Source organism: Bufo bufo, chromosome 4, assembly GCF_905171765.1.
Source record: "Bufo bufo chromosome 4, aBufBuf1.1, whole genome shotgun sequence".
Classification (NCBI taxonomy): domain Eukaryota; kingdom Metazoa; phylum Chordata; class Amphibia; order Anura; family Bufonidae; genus Bufo; species Bufo bufo.
In genome coordinates this window covers 610,698,101-610,721,452 of record NC_053392.1, presented here as the reverse complement: position 1 = coordinate 610,721,452, position 23,352 = coordinate 610,698,101, and the positions used below count along the sequence as shown (strand labels likewise).

The following is a 23,352-nucleotide window of genomic DNA, read 5'->3' as shown; positions in this document are numbered from 1 at the left end:
AGCTCTTTGGTCTTTCCCATGTTGGAGAGTTTGGAGTCTGCTTGATTGATTGATTCTGTGGACAGGTGTCTTTTATACAGGTGACTAGTTAAGACAGGTGTCCTTAATGAGGGTGACTAATTGAGTAGAAGTGTCTAACCACTCTGTGGGAGCCAGAACTCTTAATGGTTGGTAGGGGTTCAAATACTTATTTCACTCAATGAAATGCAAATCAGTTGCTATCTTTTATTTAAAGTTATTTTTTCGATTTTCCTTTTGATGTGCTATCTGCCACTGTTACAATAAACCTACCATTGAAATGATACTGTTCTGAGACTTTTCATTTCTTTGTCATTGGACAAACTTACAAAATCAGTGAGGGGTCAAATAATTATTTCCCCCACTGTACATTAGTGCGGTGGCCAAATCCGACAAAAGACTAATGTGAATGGCCAGCTTAAAACCCAGCGGCTGGTGCAGATTCCCGGGCCCCTGCTGTCACATGATCGCTAGGATCAGGGCAGGATGTGCGCTGTGTCTAGATCGTTCAAGAAGGCAGGAACGTTGGAAACCCGCCAATGACTGCTGCAGTCTCTGGGGGAGTTCAAGGGGGGCAGTTCCAGCGGTATTCCCACCTATACATCCACAGAATATGGTAGAAATGTCTGATGTGGGTCCCATGTCTGTCTCCAGAATGGCGGTCTGACCTATCTGGTAAGGGGACAGCAGTGTCCAGGAGGAGATTGACTGGAGCCGCGGCGCACGTTCACAGCTCCATGCGTTTACTACATATGATGGGGTGACTTCTGTTCTAGGGAGAGAGGTGGGACCAGCACCTGTCGGACATTTATGGCATGTTCTGCGGATATTCCGTACATGTGAGGTGGGAGTACCTCTAGCTGATCTTCTGACTGCTCCAGGATAGGTATAGACTTTCAGTATATTGTATAAGAATCTTTGCCCAGTCAGCAGGTTTAAAGCGGTATTCTGGTTGCCACAAGTTATCCCCCATCCACTGGATAGCAGATAACTCTTAGATTTGTGGGGTCCCTCCTCTAGGACCTCCAGCAGTTACCATAATGGGTCCATTCTCCCCCATTTGAATGGAGCAATGCGAACTCTATGGGACTTATGGAGATAGCTGAGCGCTGTACTCTGCTACCCATAGAAATGAATAGAGCAGCAGCGTGCAAGCTTGATGCCCCCCCCCCCCCCTACTAACATGGTGGATAAGTGACACCCCCTAACCAAAGCCTAAGAGGTCTTAAAGGGGTTGTCACTTCAGCGAGAGCCATTTATCAGGTATAGAAAGTTAGTACAAGGCACTTACTAATGTATTGTGCTTGTCCATATTGCCTCCTTTGCTGGATTCCTTTTTCCATCACATTAGACACTGCTTGTATCCAGGGGTTACGACCACCCTGCAATCTCAGTGGTGGCCGTGCTTGCACAGTCCTCTCTGGTGGCCTGGACCGTGGGAGCGCCCATAGGCTTGAGCTTTTTCCTATAGTGTAGGTACGACCACCATTTTTGGATTGCCCATGGAAACAAGAAGTCTATAATGAAGCCAGCCAGCAAAGGAAGCAATATAGGCAATCACAATACATTAGTAAGAGGCTTGTGTTAACTTTCTCTACATAAGTTATTTGCTGAAGTGAGAGGATCCCGTTAAGTTGCGCCAGATTTATTAATGGTGTGCTGTATTTTATTGCAAGATTAGTGTAGGGTTTAGAGAGTCGGAGATCCTGTCATATTTCATCAGAAGAACACAGCGCTAAACTTCGCAGAAAAATGGTGGAACCCAAAAGGACCCCCTCTATAAATTAATGGGGTTCTTCAGGTGCTGTTGGCGTCCGTCGTTTCTATAATGGAGGTGAGGGCCGAGGACTAGTCTTCTGCAGGACGACTGCCATGGGTTTGATGGTGGTTTATCTATGGCTCGTCTGACGGCACCCCCTGCACACAAAGCATCTCATAGTGACGGTAATAGACGGGAGCTCCTGTAAATCCCTGGCGAGGCGGCCATAAATGGTCAGGAGATGCAGCTCAGGAGAGGATTTCCATATAGAAGTTTTTTTCCTTTTGATTGCACGATCTCCACTAGATTATATAGGCTGCAGGGTAAAAAGTGACATCTAGGACTTTTTGTGCTGCTCAGCTCCATCCAAATGAATGTTCATGATGTCACTGGCCGAGGGTGAGCGGGCGGAGGGGGCGCGGGGAGAGGGCGCGCAGAGCTCATTGGGGTGTCTGGCTGATTGAGCGGAGGTCAGATAAATATCAGGTACAAATAGCTGGTCAATCACTAAGTTTGGCGTTAGATACACTTTTTTTTTTTTCCCCTGAATCTGCCTATTGTTTATGGGGGATTCCCGCAGCGTCTGATGCCGGGAAGGATCAGGCAGTTGGTTAAAGATGTTCAATGCTTTAATTTTCGTGGGAATTGAGTTTTACTGAGATTTTGATACTGATCACTAATGGTCTGACACCTGGGACCCCCGCTGTTTGAGAAGGCATCTGTGAGCGGTGCGGCCTTCTGTTTGCCGAGCACTGCGCCGTACATTGTATAGTGGCCGTGCTTGGTATCGCACTTGGCCCCATTCACTACTTTGAGCTGCTCCTAGGTCACGTGACTGATGAATGTGTCGTCACTGGCCTAGGAAAGGTGAGAGAAGGGCGATCGACAAGGGTCCCACACACCGATTAGATCCCGCTGACCTCTCCGGAGGATAGGTCATCGGTATCCAAATCTCAGAAAACCCCTTTAAGCCTCCAGCAGAGGTGTCTGGCAGCAGCTTTCTGCCCTCAAAGACACTTGCATGCTTGGCTGAGCTTGCAGGTGTATGGAAAGGTGACGAGGGAGAGTTGTTAGCTCTGTGTGTGTGGCTGGCCTAAGGCTCAGTCCCGAAGGAGCCTCCATCAAAGAATCTGCCAGAAATGCTGGACAAAATTTTTGCAGGATGTAAAATCCTTACAAACCCAATTATAATTGTATTTTATTTTTTTTGGGGGAGGGATCGGGGTCCATCAGTGTCCGGATCGGGCATTGCTTTAATTTTCCTCAATCTGCTCATGTAAATGTAGCTTTAGACTCTGCTCATGACTGAAAGTCTGTCACGGATTCTGTGTTTTTACGGTAAGAATGGTCCAGGTCGTGTGACGGGTCCACCACCGAGCTCCGATATCTGTACTGATCCTCAGACGACCAGGACTGCGTTTTATCCTGAAGCAAACCTTGAGCGATGGCAGAGGGCTGTATCATATTGGCGCATTAGTCCTCTCTGATGGCGGCTCAGCCGTGGCGTTCATTATCCCCAGTCACTGGATGGATCCCTGCAGGGAAAATGGTTTTGCAGGAAGCCTCTGCAGCTATAATGCTGCCTCCCACGGCTCCCCGCACACACACCGGATTACGGGGGGAAAAACCCACGGCGTAATACAGAACCAGCAGAGTGTATGCGAGCAGACGAGCCTCACGGTCACTTTGCCTTTTTCAGCTGAATGGAAACTGACCTTCCGTGCGGTTTTTGAAATCTCTTCCCAATCTTTGCGTCCCACAGACTGGTGGTCTCCCCTGTGCCCCCATGTTACGTGACTTCAGGGGCTGCACTTTTGCTGTGTGAATTTGTTCCCATCTCCCTTACAAAATAGGATTACTACCCTCACCATTGTTGCGCAGGAGGTTGGCAAAAGTGCCACCTCTTACCTCACAGTTTCGGTATGCAGGTGGAACGAGCTCCAGATTTCCAGCAGGTGAGATGTTTTATTAGGCTGGGGTTTTGTTGACTTTGGCTGGGGTGCTCTGCCCGTCTCTTCGGATCACATGGCAGTGCCTACCTTGTTTAGTCATTAAGGGGCACTGACCTTTCATGTGGCCGCAGTGAACAGCTTTCGGCCCAGCTAATTTCTGTTGGTCATGGGCAAGGACTCTAAGGGGGTCCCAGATCTCTGGGCTGAATAACGCCCTCTGCTGTGCCAGTCTGGAGGCAACAATCCACCAAGCACTGCTGCCCCTGGGAAAATAACATGTTCTAGAACTTTCTATTGTACGGTTTCATATTCTCAGTGTCGGTAAGATCTCTGCTTACAGCACTTGTTTAGTACCCGTTCTGTGGACTGAACAGTCTGGATGGACTCCAGACTGATACGTGCTACCTGCGCTGATACACTGTAACAAACTATCCAGACAGGAGAGATTGGTGTTGCCGATGTGTTAAACTCAGTGGGTTTGTCTGGACTTGATGCAAATGTAACAATCCCTCAGCTGTGACTAGTTTCCAAAGTGCATTGCAGACCGGCAGTGAGATTTTAATGCAGATTGCAAAGGTTAAAATCGGATAAATGTGCAGTGGAACAGGCGTGCTGTATGTAATGCAATCCGCAGCGTGCCATCAGCTATAATGTGCTGTATGTAATGCAATCCGCAGCGTGCCATCAGATGTAATGCAATCCGCAGCGTGCCATCAGATGTAATGCAATCCGCAGCGTGCCATCAGCTATAATGTGCTGTAAATTACTGCAGAATATGCACTTAAAATCTATGGTGTGAATTCGCCTTTAGGTCTGCATATGTTTTCAGCTGAGTTTTCTTGCACGCTCCAAAAACGTGAGTAGGTTAGTGTGGCTGCGTCTGAAAACGAATTATGGCAATGCAGTAATCGGCCACCAAATGGCTAATTGGTAGGGAGTCCCAAGAAGCTCTCCTGTAAGTGGGCCATTCCCTTTAAGACCATCAGAAGACGTGGCCCTGGCGACGTGGTCCCTTTAAGTGTGGCGGGTTCTGTTTTTTTTTTTTCCTCTTCTCCCTGGCATCGTCTGCTGTTATTGTCTCCTGTTCCAGGTTCTGTGATGCGTGAGAAGCCATCTGTCTGCAATCTGTACCTGTCGTACAAGCGCACACACCCTGCACTTGTATGAAATGTGAGGAGTAACCCCAGCCCCCTAAATCAAAGGGTTAAGGAGCCCAAATCGGTCTGTTGGTTGTCATTATGGGCGAGGGCTCAGCCTTTTGGTGCCAGCAGGACCCCCGTGTTGCCTGTTTTATTTTGCAGTCAGTAGCCACATTGCTGTTTTGTAGGGAGAAGAGAATGGGTGAAGTAGTCCTTGGCATTACAGATGGCCTGAGTGAGGTGCAGCGGTTATGTGCAATTGCAGGAAAAGAACGCAGTCTAGCGCCTCAAGAGACGTGTGGCCCGGTCACGGACTGATCAGTAATCAGACGGGGCAGATCTGCCCCGTCAGGGTCCCCTTGCATGAGGCAGCAGTGCGGGTTTTCAGACTGCAGGGTCTTAGTGTGACGTCCCCCTGTGCTCCACTTCCCTCACACTGCTGGGCGGCTGCCAGGACTTTCCATTTGTCTAAAAATAGTCTGATCGCCCATGCCGAGCGGAGATCTCGCCCTGAACTGTCTGACGGGCGCGTCCTTCATGTGCTCCTCTGCAGGCTTCTACTCCGTCAGGCGTTGTCCAGTATTTGAGGACAGAAGCTGAGGTTCTGTTCAGGAAACTATTGTGTTCGTCAGGTCCAGAAGCCCCTGGTTAATTCCTAGGTGGCCGTTTCTTGTGCTGCAGGAGAGAGCCAATGCAGATAGATGGAGAACATGTGTACATATGTGCTCGCTAATGCTGCCACCTCTGCATAGTCCTCCTGAGCCTATGGGGTGTATGTGGTAACGGAACCGCCATGTTTCCACGTACAGCACAATACACATGGTGTCCGATCCCGGCCCCTAAATCCGGGGGTTCTGAGAGTAAGAAGCTGCCATGTTTTCCTTCACCTCACGCGGTCTGTCTCCTTCTTGCAGTGCGAGGATGTCGCCCCGGGAAGATTGTGCAGATGACGGAGGCCGAGGTTCGGGGGCTCTGCATAAAATCCAGGGAAATCTTCCTCAGTCAGCCCATCCTGCTGGAACTGGAGGCGCCCCTGAAGATTTGTGGTAAGTTACTTGAACAGAACACCTTGAAGGAGGTTTATGGATATCTCTTCTCTCCAAGTGTAAGGCTGAGTTCACACTTCAGTTATTTCCATCAGTGATTGTGAGCCAAAACCAGTAGTGAAGCCTCCACCGAGATGAGGTGTAATGGAGAGATCTGCACCTGTTCTGTGGTTTTGGCTCAATGACTGGTGCGTGCTACAAACCGCAAAAAAAAGCCTCGTACGGCTATGTGAACAGAAAAATAAGCTAAAATGGAAAATCCCAGGGTCTTGAAGGGGTTAACAGGAATTGGTCCCTGGCGTTACAGATCACTAAACAGTTTTATGAAATTAAGACTTGAGCTGCTTGCAGCGGCCATGTTGCATGTCATTTATAGGGGTTCTTGGAGGCCAGGAACCCCTTTTTAATTACCGCACTAGGTACCTGTTACCCGAGCTCCAGTCCCCATTGGTCTTCCAACTTCCGTATGGATGGGGTCACGTGCGCGGCTGCAGCCAATGACTGGCCCTTACGGTGAGATGTCTTCACTCAGCGAGTCACATGCTTGAGGACACGTCACTGCTGAGGCCAGTCATTGGCTGCAGTGGTGCACATGACCCCGTCCCTGCAGATGTTGAAAGACTGGGACTGGAAGAGAAGTGGAGAGGAGCAGGTGAGCGTGGGTTTTCCACAGGTGAAGTGTATGAAAATGACAGAACATTTAAAATAAAGACGTGCTCTTTATACTGTACTGTTTGGGCACCTCCATCCTCTGCCCTCTTTGCCATCCGCCTGAATCTGATTATTTGTGCATCGTTTTGATTTATTCTTGATCTCCTCCCTCAGGTGACATCCACGGGCAGTACACAGATTTGCTTCGGCTGTTTGAGTATGGCGGTTTCCCCCCAGAAGCCAACTACCTCTTCCTGGGGGATTACGTTGACAGAGGGAAGCAGTCACTGGAAACCATCTGCCTGCTGCTGGCCTATAAAATCAAATACCCCGAGAACTTCTTCCTGCTCAGAGGAAACCACGAGTGCGCGAGCATCAACCGCATCTATGGCTTCTACGATGAGTGTAAGTTTCTAACTTGACAGCCTCAGCCCTGGTAAACCAGCGATGACTGATAACCATGACCTAAAAAGAGGCGCAGTCTCAGGATTTATTAGTCATCTGGCCGTCCTTACAGGAAGCAGATGATTAATGTTTACTAAAAGTTTATATGCAACCTGTTTAGGAGGCTGCGTGTTCTGGTGCACAGCGATTGGCTGCAGCTCCTTGGATCCAGGGTGGCGCATGGATCTGCACAGTGGAATGAGTTGTGTATTGCTGGATCTATTGCAGAACAGCAGGACCCCTGCTGATCAGATATTGATAGTAATCTATAGTAAAATTCTGGACAACCCCTTTAAGGCTGTGCAATGAAGCACTTGGCTGAATGTGTGATGTTCTAGACTTTCCAATTCCACCGCATTTTCCTTGATTCGCTTGTGACCCACTTAAACAATACATAACCCCCCCTACTTTGCTTATTTAGGCAAACGGAGGTTTAACATAAAGCTGTGGAAGACCTTTACCGACTGCTTCAATTGCCTGCCGATTGCCGCCATCGTGGACGAGAAGATCTTCTGTTGCCACGGAGGTAAGGGAAGATGGAGATCTTAAGAATTTCCTTCGGAAGGCAGGAGATCTGTGCTCCCCCGGGTCATCTCCATGGTTCAGGCCTCATCTATTTCTGGATCCTGACCTTTTGTTTCTCGCGTGGTGAGGTCAGTACATGAGATGTGGCAGGTAGCCATGGGCCCTAGGGATTTGGTTACTGCTCCCCAGCATTGAATACTCGGGTTCTAATTAAAGATTTTCCGTTATTATCCCGTGGGACACATGTACTCGTATATACAGACGTGTGCATGACTGTGAATGACGCAGTTTAGAGCGCTGACATCAGTGATCAAATGTACTTAGATTAATGCTGCGCGCTGACCAGACATCGCTGATATTCCCCCTGGTGGAAAAGTTCCTTGTGCTGAGTGTCCCAATATGGCTCAGAACTTCTGCAGATGTTGTACATGAGATTTGAACTCGTCCTGATGTGAAGAGAAGAAAAAAAATCCTCCCTGCTTTCTAAGTACTTTTCCTGCACAGTCATGAGGGGCTTAGTTTTTTTTGCTAGGCAAGTTGTATTTTTAATGGCACCATTTCACTTACATTATCTTGTATTGAAATTTTTTTTTAAAATGTATATATTTGTGGGGTGAAACAGAAAAAATATATATATATAATTTTATTTTACTGTGCACTAAAAATATATTCTGTAGGTCAGTACGTTTTACAGGGATATGAAATGTACATAGTTTTTTTTTTTCTTCTAAAATTTTTACGTCTGGACTCGGTCTATGGAGTTGCTTTAAGGCTTGGTTTTTGCAGGGCGAGCTTTTTTTTTGAATTTTTTTTATTGGTCCCTTTTTTATTTTTTGGGGTGCTTTTGACGTGTGTGTAATTTTATTTTATTTTTTTACGAGGGCTAGGGGACCACATGCGGGGATTCTGACATTTTGATTACATGGATCCATCAAGTGCTGTGGCTGCAGCATCTGAAGGGATAAATGGCAGGGATTGTAGCTCTCCTGTTCCGTTCACTGCAGGAGGTGTCTGCTGTATTTCACAGCCTTCTGATGGTTACGGGTGAGACTATGACATCGGTGAGGGGCTAGGCTGTTGAATGGAGAGACCCTGTGCATGTTTGACCCATTGCTGTGTTCAGACTTCCCCCTTGTTGTGGAGAGGGGCAACACAAGACTTGGGACCTCCATTTGGGTGATAAATGTATCTTGGAAAAACTCTTTAACCCTAGCAACACTGATGGCAGACATGGCCTAGTATTTATGTATAACTTTATAGTGTAATTTGTATATTAATCCCTCACCATTGTGAAGATCTCTGCTTGATTTCAGTGAATAGGTTACATTCAGATGCAGCAAATCTGTTGTGAGTTTGGTACAGCTGAGACCATCCTCAACTAAACATGTCAGCAGCACAAATCTCTCGTGTCCTGGACACTCTCGTGTCAAGATGTTTTCTTGTCCAGTTCCCGTTCATTGACTGCAAGCAGAGATTTTAGAACACACTGTATGTTAACGTGTCACGATGCAATCGTTCTAGGACAGCACAGTCGCTGGGTGTCTTTCCAGTGTGTACACAACCTTGCGCTGCCTGTTGGGTTTCTTGGTTGCCAAGCCTGTTGTCCTTATTACAGGGACAGAGATAAAAACCCACCAGACCGGTTCTCGGAGGACAAGCTGCTGCTTAGTGCAGCTCGCTTACTAACAGGTCTGCTAGTGTTCACCTAATAGTCATCTCACCACGGTGCTCCCAGCGTTCCCTGAAAGGTGGGGGGGGGGGGTACTGGAGGATGGAGACCAGTGACCTATCCTGAGAGGGACATCCACCTTCACCCCTCAAGGAGCAGCCTAATTTAGACCAAGCGTTAACTATATTTTCCATTAACAAAGCGTATAGGGGCTTGTTTTTTTGTGTGTATATATATATATATATATATATATATATCTCAAAAAAATAAAGGGAACACCTAAACAACACAATGTAACTACAAGTCAATCACACTTCTGTGAAATCAAACTGTCCACTTAGGAAGCAACACTGAGTGACAATCAATTTCACATGCTGTTGTGCAAATCGGATAGACAACAGGTGGAAATTATAGGCAATTAGCAAGACACCCCCAATAAAGGAGTGGTTCTGCAGGTGGTGACCCCAGACCACTTCTCAGTTCCTATGCTTCCTGGCTGATGTTTTTGGTCACTTTTGAATGCTGGCGGTGCTTTCACTCTAGTGGTAGCATGAGACAGTCTACAACCCACACAAGTGGCTCAGGTAGTGCAGCTTATCCAGGATGGCACATCAATGCGAGCTGTGGCAAGAAGGTTTGCTGTGTCTGTCAGCGTAGTGTCCAGAGCATGGAGGCGCTACCAGGAGACAGGCCAGTACATCAGGAGACCTGGAGGAGGGCAACAACCCAGCAGCAGGACCGCTACCTCCGCCTTTGTGCAAGGAGGAACAGGAGGAGCACTGCCAGAGCCCTGCAAAATGACCTCCAGCAGGCCACAAATGTGCATGTGTCTGCTCAAACGGTCAGAAACAGACTCCATGAGGGCCCGACGTCCACAGGTGGGGGTTGTACTTACAACCCAACACCGTGCAGGACGTTTGGCATTTGCCAGAGAACACCAAGATTGGCAAATTCGCCACTGGCGCCCTGTGCTCTTCACAGATGAAAGTAGGTTCACACTGAGCACATGTGACAGAGTCTGGAGACACCGTGGAGAACGTTCTGCTGCCTGCAACATCCTCCAGCATGACCGGTTTGGCATTGGGTCAGTAATGGTGTGGGGTGGCATTTCTTTGGAGGGCCGCACAGCCCTCCATGTGCTCGCCAGAGGTAGCCTAACTGCTATTAGGTACCGAGATGAGATCCTCAGACCCCTTGTGAGACCATAGGCTGGTGCGGTTGGCCCTGGGTTCCTCCTAATGCAAGACAATGCTAGACCTCATGTGGCTGGAGTGTGTCAGCAGTTCCTGCAAGACGAAGGCATTGATGCTATGGACTGGCCCGCCCGTTCCCCAGACCTGAATCCAATTGAGCACATCTGGGACATCATGTCTCGCTCTATCCACCAACGTCATGTTGCACCACAGACTGTCCAGGAGTTGGCAGATGCTTTAGTCCAGGTCTGGGAGGAGATCCCTCGGGAGACCGTCCGCCACCTCATCAGGAGCATGCACAGGCGTTGTAGGGAGGTCATACAGGCACGTGGAGGCCACACACACTACTGAGCCTCATTTTGACTTGTTTTAAGGACATTACATCAAAGTTGGATCAGCCTGTAGTGTGTTTTTCCACTTTAATTTTGAGTGTGACTCCAAATCCAGACCTCCATGGGTTGAAAAATTTGATTTCCATTTTTAAATTTGTGTGATTTTGTTGTCAACACATTCAACTATGTAAAGAACAAAGTATTTCAGAAGAATATTTAATTAACTCAGATCTAGGATGTTATTTTTGTGTTCCCTTTATTTTTTTGAGGTGTGTGTGTGTGTGTTATATATATATATATATATATATATAAATTATTTTTTTTTTTACCATTTTGGGGTGCAATTCCTGTTTGGGGGCTTATGCACTTGATGGTGCTCTGTCTTGGAAACACGGCCTTGTTGACGGCTGCATCTCCTGAACAGACGGCAGCTCTTCTGACCTGAACTTGCTGCTTCCTAGTGACTAAGGATGCAGTGGGTTCCTGTCTGACTGCTGGTCTATTGTACTAAACTCACATCATGTGACTTCAAATCAGAAGAGCCACTGTCGGTCCAGGAAATGCAGCCCACCGACGAGCTGTTTCCCAGACCGAGCATGGTCGTGTGCATGAGCCTTTACTCATAGGCTGACCTGGGGGCCTTTTTAATAGGCTGTGGGCTGGTATGGAAACCCACTGTCTCCCCGCAATTGCATCCAGAAAAGGTGCCCTTCAGCTCCCTCTCAAACAGCTTAGGCTACTTGCACATTAGCGTTTTTTTGCGGATCTATCATGGATCTGCAAAAACGCTTCCGTTTTATAATACAACCGCATGCATCCGTCATGAACAGATCCGGTTGTATTATGTCTTCTATAGCCATGCCCGATCCGTCTTGACCACCATTGAAACAGCATTCAATGAGGGACAGATCTGTTTTCTATTGTGTCAGAGAAAACGGATCCGTCCCAATTGACTTACATTGTGTGTCAGGATGGATCCGTCTTGCTCCGCACCACATTGCAGTCCGCGATGGGGACGCAACCAAATGGAACGGAATGAATTTCGGTGCATACAGTTTTGTCCCCATTGACAATGAATGGAGACAAAACTCAAGCGTTTTCTTCGGCTATTGAGATCCTATGACTGATCTCAAAAGCGGAATTGAAACCGTTAATGTGAAAGTAGCCTTAGATGCTGCGGATGCCAGAATTCCAGAGGAGCGTATAAGGCGCTCTCCATAAGCAGATATTGTATTCCCCAAATCCTTTCCCTTTAGTATGTAATGGGAGGACATTTATCAATGTCTCTTTCCCACAATAGTGACATAAAAAAAGTTATGGAGCACTCCATATCTGCACCATAATTTGTGACTTTAAGGGCTCGTTCAGACGGCCATATGTTTGTGTCCGCATCCGTGCTTCCATTCTGCAGCCCCGCAAAAAAGATAGAACACGTCCTATTGTCTGTTTTTTGTGGACAAGAAAAGGCATTTCTATCTATCGTTTTTCAAGCTGATCAGATCTTCTGATGCGCCTCTGAAAAACTTAGAGGGGGGTTGCGTTACTGCAATCGGCACCTCCTTTGTGGCTGCGGGGATAACATGGTCCTTATGTTTTTTGTAATGGTGCCAGGGAGATGTGATCTCAGCAGCCGGTCCCTGACTGATCCCATTTAATACCAGGAGATCTGTTAGATGTAATAATAAACCAGGATAAATTGCTGCATTTGCAGCCCCCTCCCCAGGGTGAATTTATCACTACCTGACCTATTGTGACCTGAGCCGGTAGGACTTGCACACTCCTGTATCTGGCAGACCACCATATCTACTGGTGACCCAGTGCCAGATCTCGTGGCATGCCCCTTGAGCTATATTAAGCATCCCCTTGTCTCTGGGGCCGTGATGCGTCCGTCAGCTGTTTCCTGTCCTGTTACTGATGCTTTCTCTTCTGTACTGATCATTTCTCGTGTATCATAATGAGATGTTATTTTCTCTTGCAGGTCTTTCCCCAGATCTACAGTCTATGGAACAGATCCGCAGAATCATGAGGCCCACAGACGTCCCTGACACAGGTAGTACAATGTTTTGTTCATATTTTTTTATTTTTTTTTTTTATATAAAGTATAACTTAGTTGGTAATCAATTTATAATATACTGGTGCCAATTTCCACACCATCCCCGCTCCTCACTGACTTTATTAACCCCTATCAGACCTCAGATGAATAGAATAAAAAAAACTCCTCACCTCTCCTGCGCTGCGGCTCCTCCATCTCCAGGTCCGGCGTCTCGCTCCCCTGTCTTCTCCAGCCCACGCTGCACTGACAGCGTGCAGCGTCCGGTCATAGTGCGTGCACGCTGTACGGGGTCAGGACAGTGCAGCGCGGGCCCCATCAAAGAAGACCAGGGAGGGTGAGTATCTAAGGCGCTTGCTGCGCTTCTTCCCCGCTCCCGATGCATACTAGTGCGCGCTTCCATAATGGACGCACGCACTAGTATTCGCTTTATACGCATTATTGGTATATCTGCAAGGTTAGATGCCGATAATGTACAAAATCCTGAATATCGGTACTTCGATAATCGGTCGATCCCTAACGGGTAGTGTCCTCCGCAAAGGGTAGTCCAGAAATCCTGCTTACCTGCCATAAGCCAAAAATGACCCCAATGACAGATTAACATGCCTAGTTCTGTAGGTCACACCGTATGCCGCTCTACTCTGACATGCACTGATGTAGATGAGGGAAGAGGTTGGGAGTGGTAGTGGAGATGTGGGGCTGTAGGTAAGTATACCTATGTTACGGTTTAGGTATTTCTGGTGTAACGCATGTCGTGGCCTTATAAAACAGTAGGGGTGGCTTCCATACCGGACTTAGTCCTGCTCTTACAGCTGGTATGGTAGGATTTGTTTGGTACATGGTTGTAATGTGGGCAAGGGCTTAAAGCCGTACGTCTTCCCCAGTGTTTAGGATTTTGTATTGAGTCCAATTCCTAATCTGGAGGAGTACAGGGGTGAGCTCAGCACCTCGTCTGCTTTATTACTGGTTGATCAGAACAGTCCTCTCAGGAATACCTCCGTTCCTGCTGGCTTGAGCTTATTTCCACTATCCTTTATGGACCGGAGCCCAGCAGCTGCCTCCGGTATAGAACACTCTGTGCTGTATGCCTGGAATTCCGGGACACCGTGTTATTTACCCCAGGCGATCTTTTTATTCTCTGATACTTATTGTAGTATTTCATGTGTATAGGAACCAGTGTCGAATTAGTTTGGGGAACTGGCCTTCCCCCCTCCCCCCCATCTGAATAGCCACATATAAAGTTACACGCCATAGGAATAAATGGGAATTGTAGCAAGTTCTGGAAGCCTCGTTGGGGGCTGCTCACATCTCATTTTTGCTGCATGTTTAATGTAATTTGTGGTCCTATTTTTAATGGATGTGTTTGGCAAATGTGCGTATGTTTCTGTACTTTTGTGGGGGTTTTTTTTTTTTTTTTTAATTGGGTCTCCTGTGCAGTGGAGAGCCGGGGGCATGGTAACAGCCCAGACTGGCAGAAGCGCTGATCCTGGCCGTTGTAACCCCTTAGATGCCGCATGCAATAGCACCCACAATATGCAAGAGGTTACAGCGGACTCACTCTGTATCCCATCAGCACCCCACAAATGAGATCACGGGGTGCTGATGTCTGTGCTCATAGATCGGGGGCCTGCCTCGAGTGTCCCAGAAGGCTGCACCTCTCTGGCGCTGCCTACTGGTGAATGTCAATATAGCATTGACAGTAAAATACATTGCACTACAGGAATAGTGCAGTGTATTTTAGAAGCAATCGAAAATATCATTTATTATAGGTAGGAGTATTAAATATTTAAAATAAAATTTTTATTTAATTCCAAGTAAAAAAACTTTAGATTGGGAAAAGTGGCAAAAATAAAATCCCCTCCACATATTTGGTATTGCCACATCTGTAACGACCCATACTACACAATTACCATGTAATTTATTTGCGTTTTGCTTTATTCACCACCAAAAAAAAGCACGATCAAAAAGTGATATGTATTCCAGAATGATACCAATGGAAACTAAGTTGTATTCCCCCCCCCCCCCCCTCCCAATAGCGTCATAGAAAGAAAAATAGTTATGGGTTTTGGGAAAGTAGTATTGTGCAAAAGTAGTAAAACATAAAAAAAAAAAACACTATACTCAGAGTAAAGGTATTGTGTTATTTATGCCAAAAAACAAATGCGGCAGTTCTAGCTCTTGGAAGGCAACAATGAGAAAAATCGCTTGGTCATTAAGACCCAAAACAGGCGGGTAACTAAGGAGTTAACAGTTATAACGCAATGTCTTGCGGTTCCATCTATCATTCATTGATTGCGCTACGTTATTCTCTTTAAAAATCCTGAACAGTGAAAGAGTCAAACGTGTGCATTTTTGAACTGTGTTCACCCAATTATGGTCTGAGTACATCCAGTGATAACCTTTCAATACACTTGACGTACAGCAAAAATGAGATGTGAACAGCCTGATATTACTCCTTTTTCCAGAACTGATTTTGTCAGTGAATGAAAACCTTCTCGCTCACATCATGAGGCTGAGAACTGTAATGGGTTTGACAGCTTACGGTTAGCTCTTTCCAATCCATCGGCCTGGCGTTCAGAAGAGATTCTTGCGGCTGATATGGATTGCATACGACTGTAACGAGCCCTCAGCTCTGTATGGATCAGGTGAACATCATTCCTAGTGTAGGAGTCACCCCCCCCCCCCCCCCCCCTCGTTCAGTGTCCAAACGCTGTAAGACTAAGCCGGAGTGGTAAGATGCCAGAAGCATTGTCTTAAAGGTAATGATGGAACATGGAAATCTGCAGCAGATCAGTCACTGAGGATTGAACGCTTCCTGTCCCCGGCTCTGTCCTCGTGTCCCGGTCATACAGGGGTGTGGATTACATGGCTCAACACATTTCTCCTCTGACCGTTCGAGACCTTTGCATAACAGGGCACGAGAGGCGCCTCGTCCTGATGATCCTCCGCTCTTCTTCCGGCAGGTTTGCTCTGTGACCTCCTGTGGTCAGATCCTGATAAAGACGTGCAGGGCTGGGGCGAAAATGACCGTGGTGTTTCCTTTACTTTTGGAGCAGATGTGGTTAGCAAATTCTTGAATCGGCATGACCTGGATCTGATATGTCGAGCTCATCAGGTAGGTTTATGGTGGACACAAGTATATACTGTTTAAAGTGGTCCCCTTCCTGCTGCTTGGACAGCCAATGAATCGGACATTAATGGGGTTGTCGCCTGATCTCCCAGACTCCTTGGCTCATCTCTCTAGATAAATCGCCGTCCGTATTCATGTTCCTTAGTGGGAGAAGTAATAAGGGTCGCCTTTCCTGGAAATGGATATAACCAAGTAATTTATCTGTATTCTAGCAGCTTTGTGTGTGACTCTGTATTGCTGGTTTGCTTCCCATCCTTGCTGACATGGCTTCTCATTTGTCCACGTACACAGGTAGTAGAGGACGGCTATGAATTCTTTGCCAAGCGGCAGCTGGTCACCCTGTTCTCTGCTCCAAATTACTGCGGGGAGTTTGATAATGCTGGCGGCATGATGAGCGTGGATGAAACCCTGATGTGCTCCTTCCAGGTAATGCAGGACGTGCACTTGTCCCCACAGACTGTACCCCATACCTGTACCCAGTGTGAACGCTTAAAGAGGTTCTGCAACAAGGCTAAAGTAAGGATGCATTGTAGGCAGGCGCTGATCCAGTGGAGAACTCTTGGTGGCGGGTGTCAGTGGGTTCCTATGGCAGTCGGAGGCTTAACAAAGCACTTCTAGGGCACTAGAGCTTTGTTATACTATGTGTTTCCTGTTTCTGGCAGGACGGTGCACATGTTCAGCCTGTCGTGCCATTCCTATGGGCATGTGGGGCCCTCATTCTTGGCACCATTGGCGGTGCCAGCAGTCTGAGCCTACCAATCAGATACATTTTTTGTGTCTATTATGGGACAATCCCTTTAACATCAAAAAAAAAATTCTAATAATACTTCCCTAAAAATAAAATTCTTTCTACTTTAAAATGTATTTTATGTCAATTTTAGTCTATCCACCATCGTAACAATCCATAAAATATTGTGTATTGAATAGTATAAAAAAAAGAAATTGTGCCCCCTCCCCCCCAAAAAATATATTTGTACCCCAAAATTTTAAGAAAACTACAAGGAAAAAAAAGCCCTAATACAGCTTTGTCGGTGTGAAAAACAAGTTACAGCCTTTGGAATATGAGGATGACTAAAGCAAAAAAAAAAAAAAAATTGCATTATGGGCACAAATAGACTTGTCGTTAGGGGTTACAAAAAATGGCATCAGTAAATGACCTATTGTTTAAATCGCGTTTTTTTACATTAACATATTTTTAAAGAATTTTTTATGGTTATTTTTAATTTTCCATGTTATCTATATTTAAGCAAAAAACTATAAATTCCTGCAGTTTTTGCACTGGCCACTAACCTAATTGACGCCACTTCTTGGTTTGTACAGATCACTTTTCTGCAGTTAACTCATTCTAATCCTGCCTGTAATGATATCACCGCTGTGTATAGATAATGCAGGACCCACCATCCACACTAGGCGATTTGTCAGAGATTCTGTTCTTTCCTTGTGCACAGGTCACAGAGCTGCCCAGAAAACTGTCCCATAGTCACTGAGGTCCCCCTCTTGACCATTAAAAGGGGTATTCCCATCTTGGACATTGGGGACATATCTCTAGGAAATGTCCCCAATTTTCGCTAGGTGCAGGTCCCACCTCTGGGACCCGCACCTATACTTAGAACAGAGCCTGCAAAGTGCTGGAGGGCGCATCGCACATGTGCGGCTGCTCTCCGTTCATTCCTATGGGAGCAGCGAAAATAGCCGAGTGCCGGCTCAGCTATTTCTGTAAGCCCCATCGAAGTAAATGGAGCGGTGGCGGCACATGCGCGGTGCATTTCCCCTTCATTTCAATGAAACTTCCGAAAATAGCAGAGTGCGCTGCTCAGCTTTTTTCAGTGCTCCCATAGGACATTGGGGACATATTAGAAATTGGGGACATATCCTAGCTATATGCCCCCAATGTCTAAGAAGCAAATACCCCTTTAAGCCTCCATACAAAGTTGGCCTCAATAGCCCCTTAGTGACCACAATACGCCTTTTTACAGCAGTCACTAAGGGCCCTTTTCACGGCGGCCCAGTCTAAGTGCTGCACGGGTCTCCAGCCAAGCTCCTGCTCTAACAGCCTGGACCAGCAGGAGTGGGGGGGCCCGCCACATGTTAAGCAGTGACAGAGAGCGGACTCCCTCAGTCTTCATCAACACCCTGCGAATGCGATCACGGGGGTGCCAATGTGTGTGTATAGGCAGGCTGGGACCTGGTGTAGACCCCAAGCCTGCCTTGATTGTTTTCCAGCAGGCTGCGCCTCTCTGGCGCTGCCTGTTGGTCAATGTCAGTATAGCACTGACATTAGAATGCATTGCACTATAGGGACAGTGCATTGTATTTTAGAAGCAATCAAAAGATTGCCTGCTATAGTCGCCTTGTGGGACTATAAAGTGGTTAAGAAAAAAATAAATGAAATGAGAAAAATCCCATTAAAAATAGCTTTTTTTTTTCCATTTGAAAATACGCTTGTTGTAGTTTTATTCTGGCCACCTCTCTGCATGTTAGCCGTGCTGTGGCCGGACCTCCGGCCCGCCCCATTAGTCAATGGGGCCGGAGCGGACTTCAGCGGCACGGTGCACTAGCGGCAGCATGTCTGGATCCGGCAGGCTGTACCCCTGCCGGAGAAGGCTGCTGCTAGTGTGAAAGTAGCCTAATTTATTCTTAGTCGCCACCTAAGAAAAGTAATAAAAAGCTATCAAAAAGTGTTATCATACTAATGAAAACTACAAGTTGCCCTGCAAAAATCAAGTTCTCACATAGCTCCATAGAAGGAAAGATTAGTTATGGGTCTTGGGAAGCGGCACTGCAAAAAGATTCCCCCGCCCCCATCTCCCTCCCAGAAAGTTATAAAAGTTAATCAGAAAGTTGTGTACCCCAAAATGGCACCATTAAAAACTACAACTTGTCCCACAAAAAATCAGTCCTCATACGGCTAAAGTTCTTGGAAGGCGATGATGAAAAAGAAGAAAAAACGCTAAGGCCCAGAACAGGCTGGTCACTAAGGTGCATACAGATCTGTTAGGCTCTATTCTCACTTGTATCTGACTCGGTTTCTGAAATTTATTTCTTTTACCCCACAGATCCTAAAACCCTCAGAAAAGAAGGCAAAGTATCAGTACGGGGGATTGAACTCTGGGCGCCCAGTGACGCCTCCCCGGACAGCCAACCCTCCCAAGAAGAGGTGAAGAGCATATCCTGCCAATGCCGAGACGGCATCAGATCCTCCATCAAGACAAACTCCACCTTATTATAAGTGTGCACTGTTAACATCACCCAGCCATTCTGACCCCCTTTAAAATGTTGCACGCGTTTACCTTCACGAGACAGGTAAAAGGATTCCAGAAAGTTCATGTCCAAATCTGCTTCATGACCCCCCCCCCCCCCAACCCCTCCAAAAGAAACAAGTATATTATGCACATAACATATTAAGCCCCCAAACATTGCGAGCGGTCCATGTTTCTAGTAATGCAGCAAGTCCTCCCTCCACCCACCAAGGACCCTGCAAGACACACAGGGTCAAACGGCTGGCCCCTGCTGTCAACGTCCTGCTGCAGCGCCGTTTGTCACATTTTATAACCCTTTCAGTGCCAGCTGGATCTGCAGGACTTAACTGCTAAATACATTTTACAGTGCAACATTTCCTTGTTGCTATATCCAGAGCCAGGGCGCCCCCTCCTCCCCCTTATTCCTCCTGGCATTGAAGGGGTTACACTTTACCTTTGTCTCTAAAACTTCACTGCTTTAATTTTTTTTTATTTTTTTTTTATAGCATTAGTTGTATATTCTGACTTCAGAGAAAATAACAATCACCCGTTGTGTGTGCCCTGTGGTATTTTCGGCTTTCCACGCTTTTAGCATTTTATGTGTTGGTTTTGTTTGGCCTGTTTCATTCTGTTGACAGACGACCACTTTTTTTTTTTTTTTTCCTGTTCTAATCTGCTTTGACATTAAAGTTGACTTTTCTTGGTACATACGGTTTGTGTACAGCTTGCTTTGTAAAATGTTAAAGGAGAATGAGCCGGTAACTGCAGCGTATTATCCTGTAATGTTCATTAGACGTTTCCATTATTTTTTTTGTTTTATACTGACCTTCTGCATCTGTGGTCATACGCCCCCCCCCCCCGTTTACCTGTTTCTGTTGCAATCTATTACAGCATGTAGAAAATAAATGTTGGTTTGCACATAAAGCACCTCTACGTTCCAACAGCACTTCCCGCATTTGCACTTTTTTGGATGCATTTTCTGGAGTTGCATTCGAGCTCTGGAACTAGAAATTAGAAGTGACAGTTTGCAAACTGTATGTGCGTGCTGTTAGTCTCCTCCCGCCCCGCTGTCGGGATTAAAGGGTGCATGTCTCCTACGCGTGATAATACGGCCCACAAGCTCACTGGGTATCGGTGCTCTGCACCTTTTCGGTGGCAGGAGATTCCAGTGCGGCTCGTACACGGGGCAGCTTCCTCTGCGCGTAGGCAATATGGACGCTTTAATTTATTTGCAAGTAGCAGTCACTTTTATCAACAGTAACTGCTTTAAGTATTTTTATTTTTTTCTTTTTTTTTTTTTTCTTTTAATTCAATAAAATGTCATTAGAAACAAAACGGCCTCTTCCCTCTGTCCGGAGAACTTTCACATCAGTACTGTATGATAGAATTCCGTGATGGGTTCTGTATTCTCAGATATTCTGGGTATGTTCACAGGGTGGTCACACACAGATCTTGCCGGCAGAAATTCCACATAGAATTACAATGCCAATAGTGTGTGTGAAATTTAAAGGAAATTTGTCACCCAAAAAATGTTATCTACCAGATAGCGACTCATATGCCTTTTTTCTAATTTATTTTAGGATTACAGATTTATTTCTTCTGTTTCCTGAACATGATTATGGGGGCGCGGCCATCTTGCCCAAGTTCTTAACAGGATTAGGAAAAATTGCTTTAGGGCAGCTAAAGCCCCCCCATCAGAGCCGGTGATGTCACCGAACACACTGCCGGGCGGAACCTTCCGCCCTGCAGTGAGTTATTGTAAACAAAAGAGCCCTGCGCGATCTAGCGCAGGGCAAGGGAGCAGCGCATTGGAGCATGAGATGCTCCGATGCCAAAATCAGGGGTGCTGCCTGGGTGAAAATAGAGGTATGACTGGGTTCAGCACTGAACCTGGACAACCCCTTTACGGCTACATTCACACTAGCGTTTCCGGTATTGAGATCCGTCAGTCTCAATACCGGGAAAAAAAACGCTTCCGTTTATTGACAATGGGGACAAAACGTAACAGAACAGAATGCTCCAAAATGCATTCCGTTCCATTTGGTTCTCATACCACAGCTGCTGTTTTCTTTCCGTCATGGGATGCGGAGGAAGACGGATCCGTCATGACCCACAATGCAAGTCAACGGGGACGGATACGTTTTCTCTGACACAATAGAAAACTGATCTGTCCCCCATTGCCTTTTTAATGGAGTTCATGACTGATCCGTCTTGGCTATGTTACAGATAATACAACAGGATCTGAGACGGTTGTATTATCAGTAACGGAAGTGTTTTTGCTGAACCCTGCCGGATCCAGCAAAAACGCTAGTGTGCTAAAGTAGATAAATCGCCAGGACCAGATGGCATACACCCCTGTATCCGAAGAGAATTAAGTAATGTCATAGCCAGACCCTTATTTCTGATATTTAAGGACTCTATACTGACTGAGTGTTTCACAGGATTGGCGTATAGCAAATGTGATGCCAATATTAAAAATAAAAAAAAAGGTCCAAAAACAAAGCCTGGAAACTATAGGCCTGTAAGTTTAACATCTGTCGTAGGTAAATTGTTTAAAGGTTTTCTGAAAGATGCTATCTTGGAGTACCTCAATGAAAATAAGCAAATAACGCCATATCAGCATGGCTTCATGAGTGATCGGTCATGTCAAACTAATTTCATCAGTTTCTATGAGGAGGTAAGTTCTAGACTAGACTTGACAGCGGCGAATCAATGGATGTCGTATATCTGGACTTCTCCAAAGCATTTCACACTGTACCACATAAAAGGTTAGTATATAAACTGAGAATGCTTGGACTGGGGGAAAATGTCTGTATGTGGGTAAGTAACTGGCTCAATGATAGAAAACAGAGGGGGTTATTAACGGCACACACTTAGATTGGGTCACTGTCACTAGTGGAGAACCACAGGGGTCAGTATTGGGCCCTATTCTCTAATGTATTATTGATCTTGTAGAAGGCTTGCACAGTAAAATATCAATTCGCAGATACTAAACTGTAAAGTAATTAACGACAAGAACAACTAAATATACTGTATATATTTTACAGAGGACTGTGTATATATAATACAGAGCACAGTACTGTATATACCACAGAGGAATACACACACAGGGATCTGGATAGATTGGAGTCTTGGGCAGATGAGGTTTAACGCCTTAAGGACCACTGCCATACATGTAGGAGGGATGATGGGGTCTGGCAGTCACTGATGGCTGGACCCCTGCTGTGTGCGTCGGCATTGGTAAAAACACAGATGCGGGTGCATTAACCCTCGCACTGCCACAGTCAGCGCTGACCGCGGGATCTTGCCAGGTCCAGAGTGGCCATCTAGTCCCCGCACTGCTGTGTGACTGGGACCCAATGGCAGGGAGGGCAGTCCAATGACTTCCTTAGGCATCGTGGCTGCCTTCCATGAGATCCAGCCCCCTAGATCTCACAGGCAGGAAGCTGTAATAGACTTACAGCCAATGCATTACAATACAGAAGTATTGTAATGCATTGTAAAGGGGATCAGACCCCCAAAAGTTGAAGTCCCAGAGTGGGACAAAAAAGTTTTTACCAAAAAATTAAGTTTGAAGTAAAAAAAATAGCATCCTTTTCCAAAAATAGAGTAAAAAAATATATTTTTTTAAATAAAGAAAAGTGGACGTATTAGGTATCGCCGTGTCCATATTGACCGGCTCTATAAAAATCACATGACCTAACCCCTCAAATGAACACCGTACATTACAAAAGTAATACCAAGCGATCAGTCATACGCACCCCAAAATCGTACCAAACCGTTATCTCATTCTGCAAAAAAAGGAGACCCTACCTAGGACAATTGCCACCAAAAAAAATATGGCTCTCAGAATATGGAGACACTAAGGCCTCTTTCAGACGGGCGTTGCGGGAAAATGTGCGTGTGCATTGCGGGAACACGCGCGATTTTCCCCCATGAGGGCAAAACATTGTAATGCGTTTTGCACTCGCGTAAGAAAAATCGCGCATGTTTAGTACCCGAACTTCTTCACAGAAGTTTGAGTTTGGGATCGGGGTTGTGTAGATTGTACAGATGAACACCGTAAAAAAAAAAATGTCAAAAAAGCTATTTTCTTTGGCACCTTACATCACAAAGTGTAATACCAAGCAATCAAAAAGTCATAAGCACCCCAAAATAGTACCAGTCATACTGGAAAAAATTTGCCTCTACGTAAGACAGTCTCC

The 23,352-nt window shown here is 46.2% G+C and overlaps 1 protein-coding gene across 1 annotated transcript in view; it reads left to right on the top strand.

Moving 5' to 3' along the window:
- PPP1CB (protein phosphatase 1 catalytic subunit beta) overlaps positions 1–19,858 on the top strand; it is a 34,528-nt gene extending 14,670 nt beyond the window's left edge. The window contains exons 2-8 of the mRNA XM_040430632.1: positions 5,783–5,914; positions 6,740–6,970; positions 7,431–7,535; positions 12,707–12,778; positions 15,742–15,893; positions 16,200–16,334; positions 18,965–19,858. Coding sequence (XP_040286566.1) covers positions 5,783–5,914; positions 6,740–6,970; positions 7,431–7,535; positions 12,707–12,778; positions 15,742–15,893; positions 16,200–16,334; positions 18,965–19,069 — 932 coding nt within the window. The 3' untranslated portion in view covers positions 19,070–19,858. The remainder of the gene's footprint in view (positions 1–5,782; positions 5,915–6,739; positions 6,971–7,430; positions 7,536–12,706; positions 12,779–15,741; positions 15,894–16,199; positions 16,335–18,964) is intronic.
- The last annotated feature ends 3,494 nt before the right edge of the window (positions 19,859–23,352 follow it).